Source organism: Molothrus aeneus, chromosome 15 (genome assembly GCF_037042795.1).
Source record: "Molothrus aeneus isolate 106 chromosome 15, BPBGC_Maene_1.0, whole genome shotgun sequence".
Classification (NCBI taxonomy): Eukaryota; Metazoa; Chordata; class Aves; order Passeriformes; family Icteridae; genus Molothrus; species Molothrus aeneus.
The window spans coordinates 242,429-259,354 of record NC_089660.1 but is presented as its reverse complement, the minus strand read 5'-3'; the positions used below and the strand labels follow the sequence as shown (position 1 = coordinate 259,354).

The 16,926-nt window shown below is 43.1% G+C and overlaps 1 protein-coding gene across 2 annotated transcripts; it reads left to right on the top strand.

The window, feature by feature from the left end:
* Nucleotides 1-5,748: 5,748 nt before the first annotated feature.
* On the top strand, nucleotides 5,749-16,926 carry LOC136562922 (C-terminal-binding protein 2). Of its 2 annotated transcripts, none has more exons than XM_066560015.1 (9): nucleotides 5,749-5,914; nucleotides 6,475-6,629; nucleotides 6,720-6,864; nucleotides 9,310-9,516; nucleotides 10,127-10,341; nucleotides 11,150-11,280; nucleotides 11,443-11,570; nucleotides 12,105-12,225; nucleotides 13,269-16,926. In XM_066560015.1, exons 1-9 carry the CDS (start codon nucleotides 5,749-5,751, stop codon nucleotides 13,438-13,440), a joined length of 1,440 nt encoding a protein of 479 aa, XP_066416112.1. In that variant the 3' UTR covers nucleotides 13,441-16,926. The 2 variants fall into 2 exon arrangements, with proteins under 2 accessions (XP_066416112.1, XP_066416113.1); XM_066560016.1 differs by having other exon boundaries at nucleotides 5,806-5,914; nucleotides 12,162-12,225.

Here is a 16,926-nt window from a genome sequence, read left to right as displayed (position 1 = left end):
GGCCTATTTGGGTAAAGGACAGTAAGTCTCCAACTTAGGGGAGTCGCCTTCACTCTGGAGGGATTGTTCTTGGAGGATACAGAGGCAGACTGGCTTTTGAGTAGATTCCCCAAGCGATTCTTTGGTCTGTGGATGGGATGACTGAGCTTGTGGCTTCTTCCTTTTGGCTTTGTTGTGAAGGCTGTTATTTCAGTTTCTTACCTGGTGCTGGCTCTGTCTTGATTGAGCTGCTTGTCTGCAGCCACACTAAAGATGGCATTTCTGAGAGCCCATATGGCGTTTAGGCAGCATCCTAAAATCAAATTAACCAGTGTGGAAAAGTTACAGTCCAACACATGCACATCAAACATTAGTATATGAAAATAGGGCAAATGTTTTTGTAAGTCTGTTGTTTGCATAGAGAGACCTACCCCATCTGCCTGAAAACCCCAGCAGAAAGGGTAATAACTGTGCAGATACATTAAGTATTCAATGTACATGAATATCTAATTCAGTGGTGCCCTCCTCTTCTTGAGTTTTTAAGAAAGATTAGTCCTCCTGCTTACTGCAAGGAACTGGTGTGAGAGAATTCTTCTGCGTGGAATTTACTGTATATCACCATATTAAAGCAAGTAGCAGTTCCAGTGATACACTAGACATTTCTTCTCGACATACATGACTACCACGGCCAGTGAAAAGTGAGTTTTACCAAGGAAGTATGTTGTTTGCTGTAGGTGCTGAGTTACTTAGTTGTACCTTATTTTGAATAGTGTTAATCTTATGAAGATTACAGCATGCTGGTGCTTCTGCTGCTTTTTTTCAGGATTTGACCACTACAACCCTTCTTCAGTCAAAACAAGAGCATTTTACTGGGAAGTGCAAAGGATGCTGAGTCTTGACCATTTGTCGGGAGTACTATCAGAGAACTACTGGGGGAGGTAGCACAGAGGAGGGCTGAGCAAACACTTCTATGCCTGGGCTAATATTTACAGCCACCACACTCTGCTTTTTACAGGGCTAGAGACAGACAGCAGACATTCACACCTAATAGTAACACCTGTGCACTACAGAAATATTAACCTAATGCAAACAACCCAGCAGAAGTTGATGTCTATATTTATGGAAAACCAAATAAAAACCTCCTCCATTTCCTAGCATGAGTGCTAGTGCCCTAAACAGCTCTGGCTGCTCATTGCCAAAGAAGGTTCAGGGCTTTGACATCCATAGCAGCTACCCATAGTTTTGTGTTTCAGTCCCTGGGACACTTGGCCACTTCTGGCTCAGACAGTTTTACTCTTTGTTCCTATGAGAAAAGAATTCAAAACTGCCCTTGTATTCTACCCTCAGTGTGGGTCACAGCAGGAAGGTCAGAGACATTTGGGTGTCTGTCTGATTAAGTACAGTCATACAGCTCAATGGGTAGACTATATCTTTGGTGAGAATAATTGTAAGTCATTCTACAGGAAAAGGGAACTAAGAAATTTATGATGCTAAAAATTCAGGATGAGCAATGGACATGCTGAACAACATAGCTTCAGTCCAGAAGGACTTTGAGAAATGAAAGAACCGAGTTAACAGATGCCTTATGATGTTTAGGAAGGACCATCCCATTCTGAAACAGGGCACAGCAACCCCATGCATCTTTCCTCACTGAGGACTGAGTGGATGAGAAGCAGTCCTGCTGGAAGGACCTAGAAGTTGCCATGGATACCAGTAAGATGTGATTGTGAATAAAACAACCCACACACCACACTGTATTAGGAAGAACATGGCCAGAGAGTGAAAGAAGTTATTAATGTCTGCTTAGCAGTGGAGTGGCCACACCTGGATTGCTGTGTGCAGTTTCCTGCCCCTGAAGTTCAAGGGGGATGAGGAGGAGCAAGAGAGGGTCCAGTGGAGGGCTACGAAGATGGTAGCACATGACCTACAAATTGATTATCAGACCTGGGCTTCTTTGAGAGACCATCTACTACCACCCTACAGCTATTTAAAGGTGAGCTGCAAAGGTGATAAACCCAAATGGCAGGTGATACAAGAAATTATGATGGCCATAAATTTCATCTTGGGTTGTTCAGGCTGAGTGATATGAAAAGCTTTTTCACTAAGACGTTGGTGCAGTGCTAGAACAGGTTATCTAAAAGAGTCTGTACTGACTAGTACAAAGATGTTGGATCAAAAACTCTCTAAGTCCCTTTTCACCAACTAGTTAAGGCAATGGTTAGTGTGCACATGCTTGGATGACAGAAGCAATTTAAGGCATGAGCAGCTCAGAAGAAAAATTATTTGTAAAAAAGGAAAGCAAAAATACTTTTTTAAGAGAAGAAAGGAGGAGTACCTTATAACAGCGCTGCTCTACTACCTTAAGTCTAAATTTTTTCAGAGGCAAGAACGTAGACAAAATAAATAGTTTTAATAGTGCATTACACTATATTTTGATCCAAAGACATTTAAGTGATGCACTGTGAGCCCATTTTTCTGATCCAGATATATCCGTGATGCATCTCTCCTTGTCTCAAGTGAAGCTTAATTAGCTGTAGGACAGTGAATCTGGCAGAGGCAAGACAGACCCAGGACTTAGGGGTCATAGCTGTTCAATGTAGTCAGAAAAATAACGTCATGGTTTTGGAAGGGTATTTCTCAATTTAGTTCTCCCACTAAAACTTTGCTGCTTGCTCCCCTGCCTTCCTTCAATTGGAAGACCAAAAGGCAAATATCACGGGTGGAGATAAGAAACGGGAATGAGATAAGGAATAGTAACAGCAACAATATTAATAACGAAAGGTATAAGACAAAGAAATTATTTGCACAGAAAGTCCAACAATACTCACTGGCTCTTCCCAACCATGCTTTCCCCCACCAGAAGGAACCCCTTCTCCTCAGAAGTGAGAGTTCCTTTCTCTGCCCCCAGCAATGATTTGAGGTGGTATCAAATAATATTAGGGTATTGGCCATGCCCACTCTCACTGATCTCTGCCAAAACCAGAACAGGAACCAAATCAAAGATTTTACTTTCATGTAGGCTTGGAAGGTACTTAAACAGGTATTAAAGCAATCAAGTTAAAGAACATGGATTAGATTATTTCCCCTTGTTTCAGCAGCAGTCCTGCAGCTGCTTTCCAAGTGAAATGGACTGGACTTCTATTCATCCAAGCCATGAGACAGAAGACTCAAAGTTTCATTAGGCCACAAAGATCAGTGATGCCACTCTGCTGACACCTTCACTGCCTTTCAGTGCTGTGGAACACAGAACACGAACCAGTAGGTTCTTATTTTAATCACTCCTGTAGGTTCTTATTTTAATCACTCCTGTATATTATCTCCTCTTTGCTTGTGAGAGAGATGGGCACATGGCAGGGCAGCAGCACAGGGCCTGTTTACTTTACATCTTATCAGCAGCATTATCTGCTTTAGAGACTACCAGGAAAGACTGAGGTACAAGCTGCTCCTACTGAGTCAACAGTATGCCCAGGCAGCCAGGAGGGCCAACCATGTCCTGGGGTGCATCAAGCAAAACATTGCCAGCCAGTCAAGGGAGGTGATTGTCCTCCTTTACTCTGCACTGGTGCAACCCCACCTTGAGTATTGTGTGCAGTTTTGGGCACCACAATATTAAGAAGACATTAAGCTACTAGAGACCATCCAAAGGAGGCCACGAGGGTACAGAAGGGACTGGAGGGGAAGCTTATGAGGTACAGCTCAGGTCACTTGGTTTGTTCAACCAGGAGGAGACTGAAGGGAGACCTCATTGCAGTCTTCAACATTCTTATGAGGGGAAGCAGAGGGGCAGGTGCCAATCACTTCACTCTCGTGACCAGTGACAGGATTCGAAGAAAAGGCATGGAGCTGAGTCGTGGAGCTTTGGGTTGGGTATCAGGGAAAGGTTTTTCACCCAAAGAGCAGTTGAGCACTGGAACAGGCTCCTCAGAACAGTGGTCACAGCGCCAAGCACCTGAGTTCAAGAAGTGTTTGAACATTGTTCGCAGGCACATCATGGGACCCTTGGCACGTCCTGTGCAGGGCCAGAAGTCGGACTTGATGATTGTGATGGGTCTCTTCCAACTAAGCAAATGCTATTATTCTATGATTCTGATACATAGCAGGACTTTGGACCACTGCACAGAGTAGCTGTACCCAGATAGATGAGGCTTTCTTTACTAATTTTGCCCCTGGCAACAGGGTTTCTAGGATTTCCAATTTCTTTGTCTGTCCTCAGGAAAATCCTCTCTTGCCTCCTATTCCTTCTGTTTTTTTAAAGCATCCAACAAAGTACTTGCCTGAAGAGCTATCAGCAAGAGTGTTGACAGTTGAGGAGGATACCTGAATGCACTCAGGGAGATTTTAACTGAGGTTTTTTATACAGACATGAAGGTCAGCCAGCATAAATGTAAAGGGAGACTCTCTGGGCCATAGGCAATTGTGCTCCAGAAGACTAGGGCTGCTTCGGTAATGTGTTAGAAGGCTTGCCTCTGAGGTTTGGCATGCAAACCAAATGGGTAAAACTACCCAGTTTTTTTAGTAGCCACATATAGCACAGACACTGAATTAATTCTTGACAAACTGTTGGAAACAAGTAGTAGTCTCACAGATTGCCACAAACATCTTACATGCGCCAGATTATTTTTTAATTACAGGCAAATTAATGAATTCATATTCCTTAGCCTATCCTCTTGTCTCTTTCCACACAGGTGGGGTTTTGCCTCTTCCAGGTTCCTGGTATCAGAGCCACTCTTCATGGTTTTGTCACTATTTCAACCAGTTCATGAAATAACCCGAGATATTTAAGGGTCATCTAACCAAGTGGGCCTTGAAACACATTTTTCTAAGCACTCTATCTTTGCCAAACATACTTACCTTGCTATTATTAAACTGCTTGAGTGAGTGTCAGCGCAGGCAGCCAGCAGTCAGGAGAGCCACAAACCCATGGCTAAACCCCAAAGAGTAATTTATTTCCCTTCTTTTGCTAACTGGGGAATTCCCACAGCAAACCCTTAGCAGAGGCACACAAGGGGAGACATAGGTGCCATTAAACTGGAGTCATGCCAGAGGATCACTGGAGTGTTCACATCTGTTTAGTAAGGATTATTTCCAGCTTCGGGTTTACAATCCTCCTCTGCAGACAGTCATCTATTTTTAACCCATTTGTACCGACACATAGTCGCCAGCTGGCAGTTCCAATTGTCACGTTGCTTTTTGTCCACCGAACTCCAACACAGAGCACACAGATTTGTTAAAACATACCATGGCTTATCTGAATAGAATGTGGGAGGTATTTCAGAAAAGGACCGTGTGAAAGTATAGCAACCGTATGAACTTCACATCAGGTACCAGGAACATTTGTGTAATAAATAGCTTTAATTTGTTCCTCAATAAACCGCACAGAACTTGCTTAGTAACGTCCTTGTCATGATTTATGTAGTGGATTCTCAGGATGAGCGGGTATTGCAGCGCTGATCCGCTCCCAGAAGCACGGGACAAGTGCAGGAGACCCGGCTGCAATAGTGGCAAAACAGAAGCAGAGCCGATTTGAATGACTCCCTATTTGTCTCATGCACAGAGAGCTTTCTAGGAAGACCTGCAGCTACATCCCAGGATCCACCTCCCAGCTTTTTGTAAGCACCCTCCTGGTCCACTCCCTGCAGCCCCAGCCGGCCCGAAGCCGGCTCTGACCCGGGAGTACCGAGCGAGCCCGGCCCGGCCCGGCCCCACTCCCTTCGCACGCCCACAGTCCGCGGACCGGAAGCGGAAGCGCGCAGCGCCTCGGTGGCGGCGATGCCGCTCGCGTGGGCCCAGTCGCGTCTTTCCGGTTCCGCCGGAGCGGCGCGGGCGGCGAGTGACGGGTCCCGGGTCCTTCCGCGGCGCCGAGGGCGGCGCGGCCCCGCCCGGCCCATGGACCGGCACAAAGTGAAGCGGCAGCGTCTGGACCGGATCTGTGAAGGTGAGGCGGGGCGGGCGCCTCTCGGCAGCAGCGGGCGGCGGGCAGCGGCACCTGCCCCCCCCGGGGACCCGCTGCGCGCCTGTGGGGCTGAGCGTCCGCCTGGCCGGCGGCGAGCAGGGCCCCGCCGCACGCGGAGGCGCTGCCTACGGCCTTCTGGGAAGGGCCGGATGCTGTTGACTGTCGGAGGTTCTGTGGACGTACAAGTTCTGCTCACTTAAGGGGGAGATATTATCTGGGCATGCTGGGATGGAGGGAGGGCCGGTCACTGGGGAGGAGGTATGAAGCGACTTTGTCACTTGTTTCAGGAGCCAGGAGTAACACGGCATGCTGCTGAGCAGATCACCTCTCATATATTATTATTGATAATGCATGTTTTATTTTCCTTCATCTAAGTGGTGGTTGTGCTTTTTTTCTCAGCGTCTTTTCCCTGTGTTTTGTATTCATGTCTTTTGCTTTGCCTAATCTGTTCCTAAATGCTATTAGCAACTTGTTGGACTAGCAGATGAGGGTTCTAGAATTCTTGTCTGTTATGTAATCACTCCTGCTGACTTTCTTAATAGGCATACGGCCTCCTATTGTGAATGGCCCAATGCCAGCACGGCCACTGGTTGCACTCCTGGATGGACGAGATTGCACTGTGGAGATGCCCATCTTGAAGGATGTTGCTACAGTGGCATTTTGTGATGCTCAGTCAACTCAGGAAATCCATGAAAAGGTGGGCAAGAAGATGTGCAAGATTCAGAAGTAGAACTTTGCCTCTTAGGTAACCAAACCAGATATTGATTTGGACTGGTTTTTGTTATAGGTGCTGAATGAGGCAGTAGGAGCTCTGATGTATCACACCATTACCCTTTCTCGTCAGGATCTGGAGAAATTCAAAGCCCTCAGGGTCATTGTGCGTATTGGCAGTGGCTATGACAATGTTGACATCAAATCCGCTGCAGAATTAGGTATGATGACACTGTTAGGTGTCTGTTGTGATCAGAACTGAATGTGAAATTGAACACTGCACATCTTTTTGTGCTTTGTGAGTTGAGTGCATTTAAAAACTTCTATGTACAAAGATTTGGAGCTGCTCAGTATCAGGTATCTTTAGGAAGCTGACCAATAGAGGGGCTGCTAGGTGGCTTAAAAGAAAGATTCTCAGTTTTCAGATTGCTCTGCTATTGATGTTGATGTCTTTGTTGTTGTTTGGGATTCAGGAATCTGAATATGGTGTCTAGCTAACTTTTGGTGAGATGACTTTGGTCTTTTTGTGACCCCTGAGCAAACTGTTGTCTGAAAAAAGCTGCTTGCAAATGCTGATGCAGGATAAACTCATTGTAAATACTTCGTGAGTTTTCTTCTTAATTTTGCATATGCAAATAGGTTCTGATACAAAACTTTATTAGTTATCCCTTTAGAATCCTAGGCACGTGAAAAGTGTCTGGATCAGGTGACGAGATGATGTTATTTACTAGACAGATGGTAGTGAGACTTCTGGACCTTTTAGTCTCATAGGTGAGATGTATCACTCAAGTATCCTTCCCCTTCTTTTTTAAGTCTTACAGGTGTAAGGGATTCTAAAGCTTCCTTAATGCAATGCAGGTCTTGTTATGGTTAAATCAAATACAGGTATTAGTATATAAAATTGAAATAGGCAAGCATTGCAATTTTCAGATCTGTAAGAACAGGTGAATTTCTAATAAATGAAGAGTGTGTATTGGGCTAGTGCTTGAATTAGGTCAAAAGAACCTTTTCATTTGGATGATTCAAAGGAATAGTCTCAAGAGTTCCTGTCAAGGTCCTTGGCTTTCATCCAGCCATATTTGTGCTGAATTTGGAACCTAACCTAATCTTAATGCTTCTCTACTTAAGGTCACCATCCATGTCTTTGATTCATTCAGATTCAAAGGTTTCCCTCTTCCTCCACTGCACACTCATTAATCCAAGGTGAAATGAGTCAAAATTCCTTCACCATCAGACGTTGCTTGCCACTTTTGCTGTGGAGTGACAGTGTGATGACCCTTACATGTGGCCAGATTTGCTTTTTAATAGGCAATTAATGGTTATTTTCATGCTTAGCCTGACCTTTTTATTCATTCAGAGGTAAGATACTGTTCCTTGTGTGTTCTGAATCTTCAGACCAAAGGGCTGTTGTCTGTGTTTGTGGTTTATTACATTTAGGTATAATACTGTATGTTAAAACAATCTGTGTCTGACTGTGTAACAGATGAATGCATGGGGCTTGACTAGAGTTGAATGAGATGGCAACCAGTGAGATTAAGAGAAACTGGTTTTTTCTATTAGCCCTACTCATGTCCTCTGAGTTGTCTGTGTGGCATTATGGCAAAATTGGAAATAGTTTGATAGAGAAAAACAGTCGGATATCTGGGGTTGTCTGTGGCCATTGCTCTCCTAGTTCTCATGGGAAAGCACGGTCTGAGTTTAGCCTCTGACTAGGCTTATGAAACAATGATGCCTTCAACCATTGCCTAGATTTTGTTTCCAGTTTTTAGCTAGGTGGTGGACTTTTGAGGTAGAAGAGTTGCCTTGGTTTGTCAAGTGACTAGGGTTATATTTTGGGAATAGACCATTTTTCCATCTAATTATTTTTATTTCTTCGCTGCTTTGTCAAACGAAGGATAGCAGTAATGAAATTGTATGTTTCCAGCCTCCCCCCTCCTATTTTTTTTCATAGATTGCCCAGAACTTCAACCAGATTTTGATACAGAGTTCCATCTTTCCCTTTTGTGATAGTAATTTATGCTTCTAGGACTTCAATTCTGTTTGCATTACTAATTTACTTGATAGTTGTAGCCATGGGTTTTATGGTCCTTGTGTTTGTATGTTATTCTAGAGTGGGAGTGGTACGTGTTGTTATTTTTAAGCTTAACTTGAAGTGGATTTAGAGAAGCTCCTGGGACTTCTGTCTTCATTTACTGAGTTAGTTACTTATTGTTGCTCCTGGGGAGGCTGACGCTTGCAGTGAGCATCTGGACCATGAGGCATGAGGAGCTCAGCCATTTGTCTCAATTCTTCTACAGAATGCCTGTTAATTTGTCAGGAGTATCTGTGGAAGGAGTACATCTTTTTGAATGCAGGTCTTCTAAAACAGTTAGTTGCTTGTATCACTTGTATGGCCCAGTTTTCTCATTTCAGCTTGTTTGTTTTTCTGCTGTGTGTTAATCAAATACGTATTTATAAGGAAGGAATGGTATTTCCTGGGGGAAATCCTGGGGGACTGAAAAGATGGCTGATCATCTGTGTTGTTGTAGAATGAGGTTCTGAAATGAATCCTGTGTTTCTTGAGTTCTGGAATACTCAATTATCTTTCGGCATTTGTGCTTAAAGTGCTTTATGTTGGTTTAGGATTGTGATGCTAAAAATCTTATATGACCTCTATGGCTTTGCAGGCATTGCTGTTTGCAACATCCCTTCCTCTTCAGTAGAGGAGACTGCTGACTCTACCCTCTGCCACATCTTGAACCTCTATCGCCGTGTTACTTGGCTACATCAGGCTCTGCGGGAAGGGAATCGAGCCTCAAGCGTAGAACAGATTCGAGAGGTAGCTGGAGGTGCTGTGCGTATCCGTGGGGAGACTTTGGGCATCATTGGACTCGGTAAGTGATGGGAATTGTTAGACTGAAAAGAGAACTGTGAACGTTTTTGGGAGGCTAAGAGTCACATACTGAGAAAAGTGATAATTCTACAATTGTTCTTTGTGAAACACACTGACTCCTAAGGAATGCTAGTGCCCTATTCTGGATATCTTCAAGAGCTGGGTATATGTCCGGGGATTGGTTACTCTTTTTTTGATTCCAGATGGTTAGAAGAATTGGAACATTTATACAGCTCTTCTCAGTGACTGTTTCCCTCTGTGCTAAGTACTGTATCAGTAGCAAAACTGCCTGAAAGGTGGCTACCAATTCCTTCTCCAAGTTCTTGTAGCCAGATTATTATCTCTGTCTCAGAGTCTAGAGTTGGTTTGAAAACAGAACGGCTTCTTGACTACACTCTGGCTATTGCATGGGGAAGAACTAGAATTAGCTACATAGGAGCAGCACTGAATAGCCTCCTCTGGATCCCTATGGCAATCCTAGGGGTTTCCAGGGCTGCAGTACCTTGGGCCCTGGTAGTAAACTTCAGTGTACGCTCCCAGTCTACCCCAGTATCTTGTCTTTAAAGTTTGTTTTACCTTTCCTTGATGATTGTGGGTTTTCTTTTGTGAAGGCCGAGTTGGACAGGCAGTGGCTCTGCGAGCCAAGTCCTTTGGCTTCAACGTGATTTTCTATGATCCCTATCTGCCGGATGGAGTGGAGCGATCCTTGGGTTTACAACGAGTAGGAACCCTGCAGGATCTACTAATGCACAGCGATTGCATCACATTGCACTGCAGCCTGAATGAACATAACCATCACCTCATCAATGACTTCACTATTAAACAGGTGCAGCAGGAGCTTGATTTCCCCCACAGAGCACTGTGGAAATGAATGCAAACCAAAACTGCTGCTTTCACAGAGGCTGAGAGCGTGTGAATCCTGCTGCCTCTGTTGTGTGCCTCCTGCTGCCTTTGGAGGCTTGGGAGCGTGTGGATCTGGGTGCCTGTGCTTTGTGCTGTATAGAATTTTATGTTAAGAGAAGAATAGGATTGGCTCTTCTTGCAAAGTAGTTTCCTTTATAAAGAATATTTTAGGTGATTCCATAATTTCAAATTATCTTTAAAATAATTTACTGCACTGGTTAGAGATAGATGTGGCATGGCTGGGACTGTGTACATTGTTTTACACAGTGCTGCCAAAGCCTCTCTGCCCAAGCCCACTGCGAAGCCAGTCTCAGGCTAAGCAGTCTATGAATGCTTTCCAGTGCTATTATGAGAGACATTTGGACATTGTAGTCCAGTTTTGTGTAGCTGGATACTTGAGTCATGGTTCCTGTCCTCTTTTTTTTTTTTTTTTTTTTTTTTTTTTTTTTTTTTAAATATGTAGTAGGATGAATATGGAGTGCAGAACTTGAGAGTTCCACTTTTGCCCTTGTTGTCTTATGGTTTTGTTTGTTGATTTTTAGAGCAAATTTCTCAAGCATTGCTTGCAGGCATTTCCCCTGTGGAAGCTTTGCAGTGAAAGCACTCCTAGTTCCTCCAGACCTCATCTAGTCACTGCAGACTCCTGCTCATTTCCAGTAGATTTCCCAAGATTCACTTAGCTTCCATGAAAAGTCTCATTCTCAATGCATGTACTATTTTTCTTCTTTCAGATGCGTCAGGGCTGCTTCTTAGTGAACACAGCCCGGGGAGGGCTGGTAGATGAGAAAGCCTTAGCACAAGCCTTGAAAGAGGGGAGAATCAGAGGAACAGCATTGGATGTGCATGAGTCTGAGCCTTTCAGGTAATGTTGTACCTGCATGCCTGCTGCTATCTGGTGGTTCACCTAAACTGGATGGTTCTTTTGACGGTTTGGTGGGTTTGGGGTTTTTTTGTGGTTTTTGTTGTTATTTGACTTACAGATGGGGTTATCACTTCTGGAAAAAAACCTTCTTCTTCCCCCCAGTTTTGCTCAGGGGCCGTTAAAAGATGCACCCAATGTTATCTGCACCCCTCACACTGCTTGGTACAGTGAACAGGCTTCCATTGAATCCAGAGAAGATGCAGCTAAAGAGATCCGTAGAGCTATTACAGGTAATGAAGAAGATTTGCAGCTGCTGCTGAATTTTGTTAGTTCACTGCAAGGATTATGCTGATTGTTCTGAAAACTTAGACTCATTAAGTGGTTTCTGGGACTGGAGTGTAAGTTGCTAATTGTATCTTTGGCTTCTGAGAATTCTTGTACCTAGTGCCAGAGTGGCTCTTTCCCTGGAAAAGCCTTTTTACCCACATCTTCCAAATCCTTTGCAATAATTCCTTTGACAGTTTTACTGTATGTTTTTTTCCTTGAGTAGTACATGTTGTCTCTTGAAAAAGGTGAGACTTGGCAGTTGCAGTTTGTGGCAATAATTTTTACCTGATCACAGAAGTGGGAGGAAAAGATCAGTTTCTTGCCATCCCCAGACACCAGAGGATTAGAGGAGAGTCTCCCATATCCAGTGTGTCCTGTGGAAGTGGATGAAAAGATTTTGCGCTTTTCCTTTCTACTTTCCTTTGTAAATGCTGCAGGGAACAAGTCTCTCCTACCTGTTTTCTGGTTTTTTTTTGTCATTCTTGGTGCCCTTGCAGGTCATATACCTGACGCTTTGAGAAACTGTGTTAATAAGGAGTACTTGCTGTTAGCAGCTCAGTGGTCCAATATTGATCCTGCAACTGTCCACCCAGAACTCAACGGAGCTGCAGCTTACAGGTGAGATACATAGGTTTTCCAAGCATATCTTCCTTCTGAAGTAGGCCAGGGCGTTTGAGAACTGCTTGTACCTGCAAACAGGTATGTCTCTGTTCCTGTACACTCTATATGAGTTCTTTCCCCAAACTTAACAGCAGCACTTCTAAAGGTGTATGAGTATTTAACATGTACTTGGTCATATTGAGTTCCAGCTGCATATTGGTCAGTATTTCCAAATCCTTGGAAGACATGCCCAAGAGATACCTTAATATAAGAAAGCCTGCTGAATGTCCTAAAAAAGGTCTGCAGCTCTACATTAGAAGTTGTGCATAGCATTAGGCCTATATAAAAACAAAGCACAGTTCTTACATGTAGCCCAGATACGGACTATTACTGAGTCACTGTTCCAGTGGATTTGTTCAGTAGTCTGAACAGAGTGCATTTGAGTTTATCTGTTACAAACCTGTAAAGTGATTGTGGACAGCTTGCTTCCCTTCTGTCTCCCATCTGCAAAGGTAGGAAATATATTTTCCTTCCTTCTATGAGAGATCTAGAGAAGTTGAGATGTATAGGAGAGGGCATAGGGAAGCAGAATGGAAGTGATGGAAGAATAGTTAATTAGCAATTCATGACTGTCACTCTCCAATTTTTCATCTTGCATCTAGCTGTTTTATTAGTTCAGCCTCTTACTTTTTCTGTCTTGGAGCCCAGTGAAGGATAACTGCAGCTTACACCCTTCCTGCTGATGGGGAGGGAATTCCTAGGCCTCCAGGTGCCTTCATAGAGTGCCTCACAATATTTTCAACTGGAGATAAATTTTGTATCTGTTTTCAAATGCTTAGTATGTGACCTCAAACTGTCTGGGTCTGTCTGCAAACAGGTGTCATTTGGCATTAGGATACCACTGCTACTCCTCAGTTCTGGAGACTTTTCCTGTGTTCTATCTCCGAGTGTTTCTGTTAGAAAGAGGGATTTGTTTTCAGCACGTCTGAGGGCATGGCTCCTTTTCCTTTGAATAACTCTATTGGACAAGCTTGTAATTTCTATGTTTTTGTTGGTTTTAGGTTTCCTCCAGGAGTAGTGGGAGTAGCCAACCCTGGGCTACCAGAACCACCAGTAGTGGAAGGGATTGTAGCTCATGGGATCCCTCCCGTTTCTCACTCTGCACCACGTACTCCTTCCCCAGGAGAGACAAGCAAACTGGATGCAGACAGAGAGATTCCTGCTGACCAATAGCAGCGTGTTTCTCTCCTCTCCTTTGGCAGCAGAAAAAGTAGGAGGACATCTCCTCCTAGGACCTTTTTAACACCCTACAGACACTGTTTCCTGTTCACATGGGACAGGAGAATGCATTTCCTTGCCGACAGACTTTAGCTCTTGCCTTTATTTTGTAACCTTTTAGTTATAATTTCTTGATGAATCTTTCTCCTTCTCTGGGGCATGGCAGCAGTGACCTTGCCTCCCATTGGCTTAATGAATCAGTTCTCCCATGTATCTGCTTCAGTTGTCTGTGACAGGGAACTGTCTTTGTGTGCTTGAAAATGGAAGTGAAGCCACCTGATCAGGGATGGTCCTTGGTGGTTCAAACTTAAGTGCACACTTTTCAGTTGTGACTTGTAGCTTAAATTTAATTTGGCTGAACCTCTTTTAAGTGTAGCCATGGGGAATATTAGAAAAAAATATTAGTGAATTGGAGAAGTTGTGATTATTGTCTTTATTATGCCCTTGATAAAAGGCAGCCAGGCTAAGCTCTCTGTGTTACTTTGCTTGTTTTAATTAACGTTTCCTGTGAGAACAGGCATAGCGCAGGCACTGTTAATTCTTGACCATACACAGTTTTCTCTATGCAGTTCTAGGCCTGAAGTTAAAAGTAGCACTGTCAAAGCCAGCCTTTTAAATAGTTTGGAAGGGATTAAAATGTATTTTGGTGGCAACCATGTTTGTGAGGCTTCAGAATTTTTCACCCTGGAGTCTATAACTTGGAGAAGGTAAGAAAATGCTGAAATAGGAAAAGCAAGCACTGAGAGACAGCAAGTAGCAATAATGTGCAGCTGCAGTTGCTGGTTCTTCACACAAAGTACCTCGTAGTCTATGGCAGTGTTTATCCACAAGGGATCCATCACACTAGAATTCTAAGCTTTAAGATACAGATTTTTTTTTTTCTTTTTGCATAATTGCATCAGCTAGAAGTAACATCCCACTTGTCTGTACTGGTAGAGAAGGCAGCTTTTAACAGTCAGGATAAAGTTTACCACCCAGAAGGTGGCTAACCACTGGAATAGACTCCCCAAGGAGGCTAGCACAGCACCAAGCCTATCTGAGTTCAAAAAGTGTTTGGACAATGCTTGTGGGTACATTGGATTCTTGGGGTGTCTTGTGCAAGGCCAGGAGATGAACTCCATGATCCTGATGGCTCCCTTCCAACTCAGCATAGTCTATAATTTTGTGATATACTGCATCTCTATAGCAGGGCAGGGCAGGGCAGCAGGGCAACACAAGACAGCAGTTTGTTTTACATGAATAGGCTTTGTGATACTAAAAGGGGAATTAATACTTGCAGTTTTTCACCTGAAGCCAAGACAGGATTGTTGCTGGCAAGTCTTCTTCATTTCACAAATGACTGAATATCAATCGCTTCTTTAAGGGGTGTGGAGTCTTCAGCAAAGAGGTTCCACAGGAGAATATTTTTCTTTAATTTCATATCTTCCTTTAATTTCATCTTGTTACACTTCAGTTATAGTCTTTCCATGCGCAAGATGTAACAATATCTGATTGATTTGTTTATGTTGTTTGGATATATTAAAGTAGGTGCTGTATGGGAGGCATACCCTATGTGTGGGTTTCTTTGCCTCCCTTGATTATTCTCTGTTGTGTGTCTGTGACTGGAAGCTGAACAGATGAGAACAGACTGGTAAAAGAACTTGAAGTATGGACAAAATCTTCTGTTTAGGCTGTTTAGTTTAGGAAGGTAAGGAAAGCTTTCAGAATAACTAAGTTCTCAGATTTTTTTTCTGGTTTAAATTTTTTTCCAATACTGCCTTCTCTATAGTGGCTTACTACTAATACAGTGATTCATTCCTTTCTCCTCCCCTTCTCCACTCCTCTCAGAAATTCAAGAAAGGAAAATAGTCAAGAAGTAAACTTCAGGTGTTTTCTTAAAATTTTACACTTGAGCTGTTTAGTATTACTGAGATAATACTAGTTTTCTAGTGCTGAGTGTCTTTTTTTGATAAGGTATTTGTCTCAGTGAAGATTCTTGGCTTCTATGTTTTTGTGGATGATTCTGATTCTACTTCAAATTCATATACCTCCTTGGCTGCTCAGGTCTAGCAGATCAGACTGAGACTGGTGGTAGGCATGAGTTACAGGAGAACTTTTTCTGAACAAAAGCCTGGAGCTCAGAAGCCCATTGATTGCAGGTGTACCTAAAATACTCAGCACTCTCCTGAATTCTCTAATCTCTAGGAAATGAAGATTTCACAAGCTGCTGGCTCAGAAAGATCTTCTGACAGGCAGGTGTGGAAAAGTTTTCAGAGAGCTCATCTTCTATTACCACATTAGGGAAGCAGTCTGTCAATAACTACTCTTTATTTGCTGCTGAAAATTCCTGCCCTGCTTAGGGGTTCAGGACTGAGACTATTTTGTGGTAAGGGGCTTCTAGTTACGAGCTTTGAGGATCAGAGTACATTGACCTTGTCTTTTCTAGAGCACAATGCAAGATAGATTTATTTTTTTAGAAGAGGCAATTTATTTTTTTTTCTTTGTTACTGCAAGTATCTCTATAGACAGTCAAATAACTGAGCAGAGAAAGAGTAGAAAAATTTCATTTGGGGGAAACATGAGTTTCTCAGTTCATATTTTTGGTGGCTAGATACACTAGTGATTAGTAAACATAGGAATTAAATGATTGATGATGTAAGAAATATTTCCAGTTATGGGTACCAAGGAGTTGAACCTGACAGCATTGATAGTGGCTCTGTTCTATCCAACACAATGTACACTTGTTATTGGATATGATGGTAATTTTCCTCTTGGTTAAAGCCACAGCAGAAAATGTTGAGGTAAAAATGAACAGAACCCTCGTCTTGTCCTCAAAGAAGGACTCTCTTTGCATTTATAGGATTACTCTGCTTGTGTGCTGTTTGTACCTCTGCTGACAGCCTGAACCTATTATCACCAGACAAAGGCTGTTCTGAATGGATAGCTCAAAGAAAAATTTACTGGTACTAAAGCATCCTGAGGTCTTCTTTCCCCGAGTGCCAAGTACTTTGTCAGCACTCTTTGTTTTGTGATACACTGAACTTGCAGCTCCCCCTTCCAAGCTTAGTGCAGTATACAAAAATGGAGTGACTTTTTTTTAATGCCTTCTTTCAGAACTAGTGCAGAGCTTTAATCCCAAAGAACAGGAGTCTCCCAGGGTGAGGCAGGCGTTCCCTAGCCGCACTAATCTGCTTACAGGAGGTGCTCACACTATCCCAAGGTACATTCTGTTTGTCAGGGTCACTGCTGCTGACCAGCTTTTTTTATAGAGGACTCAGAGTTTCAGAAATATATTTTTGTAGACAATGATTAAACTGTGAAACATTGAAATAAAGCATGTAAACAAAAATTTACAGCACTGTCCTCTGTACAGATGTTTTCCTCACTTCAGTTCTCTCCTGGCTCATTAGAAAATGTTTGATTACTGATCTTGGATATATTTTAATAAAGTTCTCCAAAGAA

What these genes read in the sequence shown, in the direction of transcription:
- LOC136562922 (XM_066560015.1), top strand. Translation starts at nt 5,749, where the DNA reads ATGCCGCTCGCGTGGGCCCAGTCGCGTCTTTCCGGTTCCGCCGGAGCG. An exon ending in CATGAGTCTGAGCCTTTCAG is followed by an intron (nt 11,281 to 11,442) that starts GTAATGTTGTAC and finishes TCTTCCCCCCAG; the next exon opens with TTTTGCTCAGGGGCCGTTAA. An exon ending in AACGGAGCTGCAGCTTACAG is followed by an intron (nt 12,226 to 13,268) that starts GTGAGATACATA and finishes TGTTGGTTTTAG; the next exon opens with GTTTCCTCCAGGAGTAGTGG.